General features: G+C 40.8%; 1 protein-coding gene across 2 annotated transcripts; it reads left to right on the top strand.

The window, feature by feature from the left end:
• The first annotated feature begins 9392 nt into the window (after positions 1 to 9392).
• mul1 (mitochondrial E3 ubiquitin protein ligase 1) lies at positions 9393 to 12944 on the top strand. 2 transcript variants are annotated; one of them, XM_079527646.1, is made up of 5 exons: positions 9393 to 9503; positions 10104 to 10271; positions 10368 to 10455; positions 10585 to 10705; positions 10990 to 12944. In XM_079527646.1, the coding sequence occupies exons 2-5, from the start codon at positions 10149 to 10151 to the stop codon at positions 11717 to 11719; spliced, it is 1062 nt and encodes a 353-aa protein (XP_079383772.1). In that variant the 5' UTR covers positions 9393 to 9503; positions 10104 to 10148; the 3' UTR covers positions 11720 to 12944. The 2 variants fall into 2 exon arrangements, with proteins under 2 accessions (XP_079383772.1, XP_079383773.1); XM_079527647.1 differs by having other exon boundaries at positions 9420 to 9503; positions 10133 to 10271.
• Positions 12945 to 13321: the final 377 nt, after the last annotated feature.

Genomic DNA, 13321 nt, shown 5'->3' with positions numbered 1-13321 from the left:
TTTTGAAATGCTCCTCTTTCCCTCTGGGGATTAACAAAGAGTGTGGCATGCAAAGATGAAACCCTCCGTGACGGTTTGGCCTTTACAGAGATGGATGCATGTGTTCTGTATTGACTTATCTGCCATCCGGGTCATCGTCCTATGGAAGGTTCGCTGAATGAAATTAGGAAATGACTGAAGTGTCATTGACTCTCTGTCAGCATGCTGTTTGTGTCACTGTATGAGACAGAATTGCTTTAAATTAGTGCTGGGAAATAGTAGACGCTCTGTAACAAATGTCCTATTGCAGTGGTTCTCAAAGTGTGGTCCAAGGACCCTCGGGGTTCCTTATGGGTGTCCTTGAAATTGAAAACTTTGAGAACCACTATACATGTATGTTATGATCCTTAAATGTATTCAGTCTTTCTTTAATGCTATACAGTACTACACTTAAAAACAGGTAATGTGACAATAAAGGTTGTAATAACTGAGTTGGAAAATGAGCCATTTTTATGTACTATTTTCTTGACATTTATTAATAATTTGTTGGATAATCAATGCATGGGAAAAATAAGTAATTAAACAGTGTAATGTAGTGAAATATTTGTTTTCATTTGGCTCATGTTCATCTGTGTTTTCTACTGGAACTAATGCCAATTGAGATTCTTAATGAGAGCATTCAGCAGCTGCATGAGTGCTTCACTATTAACCAAACTGGAAAAGGGCAGATGAGAGTGAATGAATTGCAGTCTAGAGTTTTTGCAGTGTGACTGACACAACAGTAGGCCATTCCATCCAGAACAGGGTTTGTCTGCATTTATGTACCGTATATAAAGTATCTGCAATGTATATTTTATGCTCAAAGGTACACCAATCTGAGCTTTGAACAGAGCTCCCTGTGCAATGCCGGTGTTCCTGGACTTCAAGAAGGCGTTCGACACCGTCTGTCACCGGGTCCTCTTGTCCAAATTAACACATTTTAATTTCTCTCCAGAAACTATAGAATGGTTTAGTTCCTATCTATCCACCAGAAAACAGTGTGTAAGTGTCAACAGTGTAAAATCTCCCTACCACACCTGTTCGGTCGGTGTCCCCCAGGGCTCAATACTAGGTCCAATCTCTCTGTACATAAATGACCTACCTGAAGTATGTAATAATCTACATGTCCAGATGTATGCAGATGATGCTGTTGTACTTGCCCATGGTAAAAGCTATGCAGATGTGTCAATAATTCTAACCTCAGCCCTGACAAGCATTCAAGACTGGCTTATAGTATTCATGTCTGCTCTTGAATGCCAAAAAGACAGTCTGCATGGCCTTCTTCAAAAGACCAGTTGTGTTGGAGTCCTCAGGTGTGTTTCTGGGTGGAGAGGAACTTGACCTTGTCCCAGAGTTCAAGTACCTCGGAGTCATATTAGACTCAACCCTAACCTAAAACATGTGAAGAAAGTCACTAATACGATTAAATTCAACCTTCAAAATCTTAAACAAATTAGACCATTCCTGACAGTTGGAGCGGCCAGATCGTATCTTCACTGTATGATCCTATCACACATTGAATACTGTTTCACAAACTGGTCTTGCACAGGTGTGCCTACTCTCAAACCCATAGAACAGCTCTACAAGAGTGCGCTCAAGGTGTTTGACAGGAAGCCCCACTCATATCATCATTGTAACATCCTCCGGAGGCTCAATTCTTTTAGCTTTGATAACTTTAAAAATTTCAAACAGGCTGGGGTCATATACAAGACCCTACATGGTCTGTGCCCTCCCCCCCTAAGTGAATTCATTAAACGAAAGCCCGATAGGGGAATCAGTACCAGAGCAACCACTCGAGGAGACTGCGAAATGCCGCACCGGCAAACAACATTCGGCCAAAATGTCCTCTCAGTACAGGGTTGTGTAGCATGGAAACAAGGGATTGTGCTACATTTCCCTCTTTCAAATACAATCTGAAGAAATGGTTGCTTGAAAACCAAAGCTGCAACCATTCATGATTATTTTAGGTGTATTTCTTTTTTTTATGCTGTGTTCCCTATGTAATGTTATGTAAATGTATTCCACTGTTTGACTGTCTGTTTTTCCGTTTTGTGTTTCTTCTGTGCTATATCCGGTGTATGCATTGTCCTGTCCAAATAAACAAATAAAGTAAAAGTAATCTAGGCAATCTTTTTTGCCAACAGCTGATTCGGTCTGGTGTGTGTGTGTGTGTGTGTGTGTGTGTGTGTGTGTGTGTGTGTGTGTGTGTGTGTGTGTGTGTGTGTGTGTGTGTGTGTGTGTGTGTGTGTGTGTGTGTGTGTGTGCGCGCGCGCGCGTGTGTGTACGCGCGCCTTCCTGTTGTGAACCACGCTGGCAAGACCTACAAGAGTGTACCGGCAGAAGTAGCAGGATTTTATTTATTTTTTATTTTTTATTCGATGCAGTTGTGAACAATAGACAAGTAAGATAAGATACATATCCATTGGCCAATCAAATGGTTCACTGCAGCTCAACAGTCAGTGTGAGGGGTGGTCAGGAGATATCTGTGAGCTCTGCGTTTAAAGGCTTGAAGACCATTGTCTGTGATGGAGTCCACTACATGCTCGTTGACGCTTTACAAATCAGTTTACATTCTCTGTGAATGAAACAAGTGTTGTGATTGGTCGAATCGGGGGGAAATACATCTGACTGATGTTCCAGGCCGACACTTCCGCCGATACACTCTCTGCCTTAGGTTGTGACCAGGCTTTTCTCTTCACAGATGAGTAAGGCTGAGACCGAGGCTAGTCGTGAACCAAATATCTCGTGGACGTTGCCAGTAGGCCAAGGAAGGAAATCCAACATTTCTCACATATTGTTGTGATTATTTATTTTTACTTTTTGGAACTTTATTGTATAAAAGTCAAATGAGGTCAGATTGGGCAAATGATGCCCAAATATTGAGATGTTTCTGATGTCATCGTAAATGGTGTGTCTACGCCACTAGAGATTCGGGCTTCACATCTAGAGTTTGGGCAGCGACGCAGCCCTCACACTTACGTCACACTGCCGATCCGACCAATATGAGTCATAGTGTTGGGGGCCGTACCCATCTGTCTGTGTCTCCCTCTTATGTCCATATATGGAGATGCCTGTTTCTCCCTTATATAGGATATTGTGATTTGTGTGGCTTCATTCACAAACTGAACACATTGCAACTTAAAATCTTTAGCTTCCAGCTAAAGATTTGACAGGGTGGCCACAGCGTCTACTTTATGTCTCGTTTTTATCGTTGAACGACGGTTTTGAATGCAGTACCAGATCAGAGTCCAGCAGTGCAGAAGCCAGGCTTCTCTCTCTGAATCAATTTTTCCTTGCTTGTTATGTTTCTTCACTCATCTCTCAAAGGCCTCATTTGATCCTGGACAACAGTGTATAGTCTACCCTAGATATTGCTGTCCACTGTAGCTAGGCATCCTAATTGAATTGGGCTCTCTGTTCATCACGGTACACTTACCCGGTGCACTGTAATCAATGAGAGGGGGCTGGCAGAGAGGGCCCTCGCCCTCAGATGGCTGATTTATGGCCATACACAAGGGTAGCATTGAGGCAGCGGTCTCACAGTAAAAACATAAGAGAGGCAGGATGACAGAAAGGGCCACTGTGTTCCATCTAAGGCGCGATTCATACTCCTATTTTAGAGCCGAATAAAAGTCGGTTCGGCGCTGTAGAGCCTACAATGTGACGTCATTTGAGGTTCGGGGGGGGCGGGTACCGTCCTAAAGTCGGCTCTTCGGTGCTACTGAAAATCTCTGACGAGCCGAAATCATTTCGGCACTACAGCGCCGAAACAGCGGTAAAATAGGAGTATGAATCGGCCCTTATACATTATATACGTTACGTACCAAACTAGCATTCATACTGAATCAAGGAAGTAAGACACAGCAAATCTGAAATAGACTGAAATGGCAATGGTTAACATTTTGTTGCGATATAGTGTTTCCTTTGTCCCCAAAAAGATGGAGTAAGCATCCTGGAATTAAAATCAATAAAGCCACAGCACATCCCTATATTGCAGATTCCCATGGGTATCACTGAATACATAATGCTGTTGGAGTGAATCATCATTTAACGAAGGGAAAGTTCCAGTGTAGACTCCTTCCTTCCTCCATAATCATGACAATGATATCCACAGGGAGCCACCAGGTTAAGTCTATTTGCAGTAGGCTACTTCTGCATTGTGGGTATGGTGAATTAGATTCAGCTTATTAGATGCTCTCAGAGCATCCCAGGGGATGCTCTGCCGCGGCCCAGGGGCCCTTTGGGGAAACTGGACGGTACTGGGTTTGAGGCCCTGACAAGGGCTCCTGTGACCCATTATTGGCTGTTGATTGTGTTAAATTTAGGTCAAAAAGATGATAAAAAATAGAAAAACCTGAATATTTCGTGCACACTTACAGAGCATTGTTCTGTAAAGTAAACTGAGCAATGACTAGAACAAGTGCTCGGAGCCAGGTCAGATATTGTGGGTTTGTTTAAGTTCCACTCACTCTGTGAATCGCCGAATGGGGGCGCCATCTCCTGGCGTGAACACCAGGAGATGGCGCCCCCATACAACGATTCACTTGCTCGATTCACTTAACAAACCGGGGTTACTGAAGTAACCTAAAGTTATAGAGGGTATGCACGTGACATCATCGTACCTGGAAGTTATGCGGGAACGCCCACTGAGTGGCAAAAAACTACTTTCTGGCCTTGACAGCCCATTCATCCAAACAGAAATGTCCTGTCTGATTGCATTAAACAATGTTAAACTCACCAACATTGCAGCTGTACGAAAAGCTGGAATTATCCTCTTTCTATCTGCAAAGTTTTTGTTTTGTAGTGCTTGGAGTTTGGAAGTGCTTGTTTTCAATAACACAACATTTTGCTGCCTCCTGCATTATGTGACATTTAGAAACAGGTGGTACGCAGGACACCGGACGGTTGAGTGATTTCCAACGAGCGCTTCCAAACTCCAACACTCCATGCTGCTCAATGTTTTGCCACTCAGTCTAGATGAGGGGGGCGTGTCTTGATGGGAAAATCATGCATGTGCATACTGTAACGCGGGAACAACTGTGATTCTATGCCCTGCTACAACATTGCCCGGCACTTCGGTGCTCTATAGAGCGTCGCAGTCCCGCCCCCTACCAGGGCCCAGGAAATTCCCCGTTCATTTTCCTCATAGACATTTCAAAAAAGCCTTGTACAACGCCAACTCGAGTTGTGACAAATCATGACCACAAACACAATTTTTCGGGCTGAACAAATAATTAGAAAGAAGAAGAAAACGGAAGGTTACAACACTTTTTTTGTTGTTTGTCTTCTTTGTAATTATTTGTTCGGCCCAGAATGTTGTGTTTGTTGTCATGATTTGTCACAACTCGAGTTGGCTTTGTCCGCGGCGTAAGCGTCTTTAAATAAATACTTTTTGAATAGCCTATGGAGAAAATGAACGGGGAATTCACTTCTGGGTCTCATGTCGTCATGAAAGGGGGCGTCATGATTTGAGGCATTCTGTTCAAAACGAGCCACTCCTGCAAACTTTAGATGCCAATCTTAGCCAATCAGGATATAATATGATAATCAGACAGATCTGCATTGATCATATGACTATAGAGAGTCATGTGAGAGGTATGTAGTGTGTACCCATTTGCGTGGTGTTTGAACAAAAGTTGTAGGAGCAATATCAAAAAATGTGTTTTGCAAAAATTGGCCTCCTGGTGGCGCTATAAAAGACTGATGTGAAAAATACAGGGCAGAGATGTATGGCTTTTACAGTTTTATTGGTTGACTTGTGTTTTTGGACCAATAAATTACTTTTCTTTGCAGTCAGCTTATTAAATTAAGCTCCACCACCCACCCAGCCGCGGGGGCAAGCGTTTCCGGGAATCTGGCCGTCGCAGCATTCAGCTGCCTGGGCGATTATTACAAACTATATTGATACTGATATTTTGAACCAATAATAAACGTATTCTTGCTCATGTAGATTAATCAATTAATCAAGAAGCAGGTTTGTATGTATTTTAGTTATTTATTAACGAATCAACATGAAAAACATTTTATAGATTGTTCATAATCGACTAGTCTGATTAAACACTTAACCCTGTATTAAAATGTGTTGCCTCAATGGTGTATAACATTAATGAAAATAGGTCAATCAAAAAGCTTGTAGGCCATTTTGGTTCCATATGTGTACAGTGTACAGTAAACCTGGGTTACAATTGGATAAATCAACACTGATGTTTTTACAGTGTAGGATAATCTATTATAATTCAGATTGATCATGTCAAAGTCTGAATGAGCGAGGAGAATTATTTTGCAAGCCATTGCCGCTACATTACTGAAATTAAAGATTTTTTGAAGGATAGTTTAAAGAGGCAATGTTGGCAATTTTTTGGTTGATGTGTGGTTTGACTGCTATTCTGCTCTCCACATTAATTTGACAGTCCAATCTATTATTGATTATGTTCATTATTATGGTCCTCTGCAGTGGTGGAAAGTAAGTACATTTACTTATGTACAGTTTTGACTTTGAGGTATTTGTACTTTACTTGAGTATTTCCAATTTCCAATACTTTTACTTCTACTCCACTACATCTCAGAGGCAAATATTGTACTTTTACTCCACTATGCGATGCGACTCATTGTGAGCTTGTAGATCTGCTATTTTTGAAATATTTGTATACATTCGAAAACTTGAAATGAGACATTCTGCATAGTGAGTACTTTCACTTTTGGTACTTTAAGTACATTTTGATACTGATATTTTTGTACTTTTACTCAAGTACATTTTGAATTCCGGACTATTACTTAATTGTAACGGAGTAGTTACCTGTATATATTGCAGTATATTGGTACTTTTACTAAAATAAAACAATTGAGTAGTTTATCCACCTCTGGTCCTCTGTTACCAATTATGCTCATGTTTATTGCTGAATTGTTAATGACAATACCAGTTTCACTATATCTACTACATTCTTCACTTGTGAACCTTTTGTTCAAGCCCCGGTCTAATATTATCTTATTTACAATCAACTTAATCAAGTGCTTGGCTGGTCAACCTGTTGGCATATTATAAAACTGAGAGAACTTACAAAAGTATACTGCAGGAGAATGAAAGCCAAGTCTGCCTGTGTGACAGCAAAGGTAATTTGAGAAGAAGCTTACAAAGCTTTCTCATCTCAAAAGGAACAATGGAAAGAAAAATCTAAATAACTGGGGTTGGGGAAGGTTGTTGATAAATATTTATTGGAGGAAAAGAGTGACACTCAAGTGTTCATTCTAGCTGAGAATGGCTGCTAAGTTTATTTTTGACTGACTGAACATGGTGGTAACATTTACATTATTGCGTATGTAACTGTATCATTGTCACACTTGTATACTTTGTCTATGCTCACAACCTACTATAAATGTCTCTGTGTGTCTGTGTGCGTGCGTGTGTGTACGGTTGTAATGCATGTAACTCGAGAACCATTTGCCCCACCAACTTCTAATTCGACACACACATTCCACACCCCCGCAGGGAGTGCAGTGCCCGGTATCGAGTCGGTATGACCCACGGTTCTCCAGAACCACCACAAAAGGCTCTGCTCAGGCTCTGCCAGTGGGCCTAATCAGCCTAAATCCCCTCACCTGTGCAATTTCCAGCCTCTGCCTCAGCCAATTGATTGCCATGGCAACCCCACACCTGACAATTGATTACTTAACCAGTCCACTTTTCACAGTCAGTTAGTTTGCCCCAAGGCCCCAGTGAGGCTCTCTAACGTTGAAGCACTGGGCCCATATAGTGGTAAGCTGGGCTTTAACGTTGAGCGCGTTTGCACTTCCGCATTTTGGGCACCAATTTTGGTGGCAATTTTGGTGCTTCAAAACGCCACTGAGCAACTTCCACTGACATAAATAGCGTGGGGGCGGGGCTATCGCACCGGTTCAGTCTCTATCCTTCTTTATACTCTATGGTTTGCCCTCTTCAGACAGGCAGATACAACAGAATCTCCATGTGGGACACAGAGACCCCCTTTCCACCGGTTGGTTCCCAATGGGAACCTGTTATTTTTGGTTCTTAGTCCATGAGCCAGAGCTCCAAAATTGGTGGGAAAAACTAGACCTATATTAAATTGTTTATAGGATCAATACAAGTAAATGAATACATGATAACCCTTCCACAGTAGTAGCTTTTTCATATTTTCTATTATTTTGCATATTTTCCTACATAATGCCTCATTTGCATATTTAAAATGTAAAATTTGTAATACAATAAATCATTGTCTTCGTGTAAGTAATCAATTGGGGAAGTGTCATGGTGATAACAATCTAATATAGGTATGGTTTTGCCCACTCAATTCATAATTAATGTTCCAATTTTGGAGCTCTGGCTCATGGACTAAAAAGAACCAAAAAGAACTGAACCAGTTCCCATTGGGAACCAACCGGTGGAAAAGGGGCCAGACAGACAGTTAAAACGGGTGCTATCAGTATGACAAGTTGACATGGTATTATTAGGTTCCAAAGTTGCATCATTCTCACTTCTCAAGTAGGCCGGTGCGGTGGCCGGCGGGCATGTACAGGTCTAGTTTTGATTTGAGGAAACCATATGTCCAAATTGCCCATGTAATGTTATCCCTTAAAATGTGGGAAATAGCATCATGCACTGAAACTAAATAGCAAACTGGCAGTGACTGCTCAGTGTGAATGAGCTGACAGTGGGAATATTATGCTAATCTTTCTTCAGTTATGACTGGATAAAAAGCACCAGAACGGCTGCTGTCAGACATTAATGTAGTTAGTTAGTGAATTTGTGACAGTTTGAAAAGGCTCAATGCTTTTGAGGTGTTTTCATATTGTATGGATCGTTCGTAGGCCTATATCTGAACCATCTGACACAGGCCAGTAGCTCTGGTCCATACAGCTCTAATGCGTTAGTTTCAAAGTAATAATGTAATACTCCTGTATCCATTGCAAATTTAGATATATTACATCACACAGCATGAGCGTGTTGTCCAATTTGGGTACATTATTTTTCTTGCCAATAAAGGAGCAAATTGATTTTGGCTTTTCTTTAAGAATCTGAATCACTCAAGACGTTTTGTAAAAAATAATGTATGGGTGTCGTTTTGTGTGGATAAGGGGGCCTGTCTGATTTGTGTTTGTGTGAATGACTTTATTAATTTGCATGCCCTTCTTTATAAATAACCTTAACTGTGATAAATAAAACATATAAAATTTCACCTTGACTAATTAAGTTTATTAATACTGATACTGGCTTATTTTATTCAATTACCACACAAGGCTTAGTTAATTTTATTCCTACTCGGATGTGTACCAATTAACCTGGCTATGTGTACTGGGCCCGCAGGGACATCATAGTGATAATGTAATATTGCACAATAAGCAGTTGGTAACATAAGTAATTGTTTACTGACATCTTCTGGCAAAAACGAAAACTGCAATTGTCTAGACAATTTCCGGGGGAAAGACGGACATGACATGCTCTGTTTACCACAGTATGATACTGTAGCTGAGTGAGTATAAACACCCTTCGAGGTGTTTTTGATTCGCTATCACCAGTCACTTCTCATCGTAAATGTAGTCATTTCGCATTTAATTATTTGAACAGCCTTATGGTGACATCATTGGTGACAAACGGCAACTCAACGCTGAAACAGTTCAGCAGCTAGCTAAATTAACCAAATGCAATGGAATAGCTTAGCTACTTTACTGAGAACTGAAATGTTTGCACTACTGTTTAACTTAACCAGCCATCATTTGTATATTTTGTACAGTATCAAGCACACGTCAAGGTCAACGTTTAAAATAAATAGATTGGATTTGATATCTATCATACGAAAGTAAAAGTCAGGCTCGATAAAATATGTCTATAGACTTCTTGATCCAAGGCTAATGAAGAGCTAACGTTACCAGAACATTTGTGTTAGCTATTGACATCACATAATGTTTCTTAGCGTGGACCAAGAAAATGCTGCTGCCTCAATCTTTGATGTTAGTGTTACTGTCCAAATTGCAACCAAATTAACAAGCCTTACATTAAAATAAATGTAACTGTCTGAATAGATTTATGTAAACAGATCATTTAAACCAAACCTTTTGAATGTGATCTTCAGACCTGGATATTGCTGTTTGTTTGCTGCAGTTAAAACTGATCACACATGATGGATTCCAGTGGGAAGATTTCACCAGCACAAGTGGTGATTCTTGCCACCACCTCAGCCCTGACTGGAGTATTTTATTCACTTTACAAGAGAAGGGCTACAATAGTCTCCAGATTAAAGGTCAGTAACCATATTACAGACACCACCCTCCTGAACAATAACTGGCTCAAGCAGTTCTTGTTCCATTTTTAAATGACATGATTATGTCTTCCACAGGGAGCAAAAAAGATATCCATTGACCAGGATTTGAAAAACATCCTGTCAGCAACTCCTGGAAGATGTGTTCCATATGCTGTGATAGAAGGTGTGAATCCATTTGTAGTCTCCATTATTATGGTACTATTCCTGAATAAGCAGATTAACCAATTTTTAAATAATTTTAGTACACTATCATTTGTGAGTTTACCTGCCTTAATCTTGTGTCTTATTGTAGGTGCTGTGAGATCTGTGAAGGAAACTCTTAACAGTCAGTTTGTTGGCAATTGTGAAGGCGTCATTGAAAGGCTGACTCTGAAGGAAAAGAAGATGGTATGGAATCGCACCACTCATCTCTGGTAAGTGGTGCATCTTGCTGCAATCAAAACAAAGCTGTTTAACCACTTAAACCTATATACTTTGTATGTTTATAAAGCAAAACTACAATCTAGATCTGCAAGTTTACAATGCGTTGCAACACGTGAGCTTGTAGATCGGCTATTTGTGGGAAATGTTCACTTATTTTCGCTGAATGTTCACCTGTTTTTTGCAGAATGCTTACCTTATGGCATGCACAGAATAGGATTTAAGCTATTGTTCACGTGATTAATATTGAATGCCTGTTCCGGATGTGAAAATGCAGGAATGACACGGAGAAGATAATCCACCAGCGCACCAACACTGTTCCTTTCGTCCTCGCGTCCCATGATGACGCCATTACAGCGACGGTGCGTGTCATGCGGCCACTGGACTGCGCGCAGTTGGACCTGGAGACTACGTACGAGAACTTCCACCCTACTGTTCAGTCCATCACCAATGTAATTGGCCACTTCATCAGTGGTGAGCGACCAAAAGGTATCCACGAGACTGAAGAGATGCTACGGCTCGGGGAGAGCATCACAGGAGTGGGAGAGCTGGTGCTGGACAACAGCCTGGTCAAGCTCCAACCGCCCAAGCAGGGCTACCGGTACTTCCTCAGTCGGCTAGACTACGACTCTCTGGTGAGGAAGGAGGAGAATGGACTCAAAATATGGCGCATTCTGACTGTAGCCTTTGGTGTCGCTGCCTGCTCCACGTTCCTCTTCATTCTGTGGAAGCAGTATGTGCAGCACAGACATCAGAGGAAAGAGAGGAGGATGCTGGAGGAGTTCAAGGAGCAGCAGAGGAAGCGCATGCGTGAACTGAATGTAGAGGAAGCCAGTGTTTCTCCCAGTGCCTGTACAGTCTGCCTGAGCCAGGAAAGGACCTTGGTCTTCCTTGAGTGTGGTCATGTGTGCAGCTGCACACAGTGCTACCAGGCCTTGCCAGAGCCAAAGACATGCCCCATTTGCAGAGCAACTATAGACAGGGTGGTTCCACTTTATACCAGCTAAGGTATAAATATACTGTAGTTTGTAGTAGGTGACACTCAGTTAACTTAAATAATTGTAAATTTGACTTTTTTCTGTTCAAGAATCCATGGAATATTTGAATCAATACATTGCTCTAAATGTCGAGACCTGCTGGTAAATGTACATGTCTTTGTACTGTAACTAAATAATCGACACAGTTTATTTTCCTGACAACAGTTCCAGGCATGCATTTGGTTTAAAGCTAATTCATTTGGGACTGTGTGATATTGAAAGAGAGCCACTTAAAGGACCACTTCACCACTTTTCAACTTATCTTCATATAATTGGTCCTCACTAATGTTCATGATAAAATACCACAATTTATTTCGACACAGTCTGTCTAACCCATCCACCAGTGACATCATCATTAGGCAGATATTTTTTTAAACAAGATGTATTTAAACAATATTTAGATTTTTATTATCGTGAGAACGATGGCGTCCAATTTTGTATTGCAACTTTTCAGGTATAGAAAGCCTGCAGTTTCTATTAGCTTGGATTCCCCATCTCCCTCCTATGAGACACAGACTGAGTAGAAAGAAAGGCTGCAATTTTATCATGATCATTAGTGAGGACCAATTATATGAAGATAGGTTGAAAAGTGGTGAAGTGGTCCTTTAACATTGGGACTTGGGATCATATATTTGTTCTGATGTTTTGTGGCAGTGCACACTAGCGGATAAAGTTGTGAGTGGCAATTCAGTCACAAATTTAAATTTATTTAAACGCTTGGGGAAGAGTAATCTCTCAAGACAGCACCACTGTCTTAAACATGTAGTGTCGTTCTTAGTAGGAATAAACACAGAAGCACCCGGGAGGAAGTGGACTAAGAAAAGGGAGGAGCCAAACCGAGTTCCTGTTAAACCGAAATGAGTTCTCTGAATGGGGCAAAATAAAGAATACATTTGGGATATCCATAGCTCCGTTTGGAACCTCAATATCTACGCTGCTACGCTTTATAGTAATAGTAACAGAATCCATCGATTATTTGTATTCTATCAATTATTTGTGCTTATAAACCATATAGGCCTACTACTAATATTCGATTCATTGCAAACGGACCACTAGAGGGCGTGCCAAACTCGTTTGCGATGGTTTTTGAAAACCTTATGCCCATCAGCCCATGCCTAACACCGTGCCAAAAAACAATAGCTGGGAATTTCCTCCCAGCTATAGTATAAACTAAAAGGTTTTGGTCATTGTCAGGTTGGCTTGTTAGATCTCAGTTAGTTAGATTTATGAAAATACAATAGTTTTTTAACAGATCTCTCTTCAATATAATTGGTAAATATAATTCAAATGTTTTTTATTATACAAGGCAAGCTAAATCATGGACTATTTTTGACATAGAGATCAAATTTGACACAATTCGGTTGCAGATGATCTAATGCTGCCAGAAGAGGGAGTTGTCTACCTTGCAGAAAAATAAAGAAGCACAGATTTAAATAAAATAAAGTAGGCCTGACATCCTTAACATTGGTGACACATTACATAGGCTCTTTTGAAAAAAATATTTATCATTTGTTTTGTCACAATACAACATGAGGATAAGGATCCAATCTCCTTATTGGGTGAAACTGGTAT

Source organism: Electrona antarctica, assembly GCF_951216825.1.
Source record: "Electrona antarctica genome assembly, chromosome: 2".
Lineage (NCBI taxonomy): Eukaryota > Metazoa > Chordata > Actinopteri > Myctophiformes > Myctophidae > Electrona > Electrona antarctica.
The sequence above is the reverse complement of the archived record's forward strand: the minus strand, read 5'-3'. Positions and strand labels throughout refer to the sequence as shown.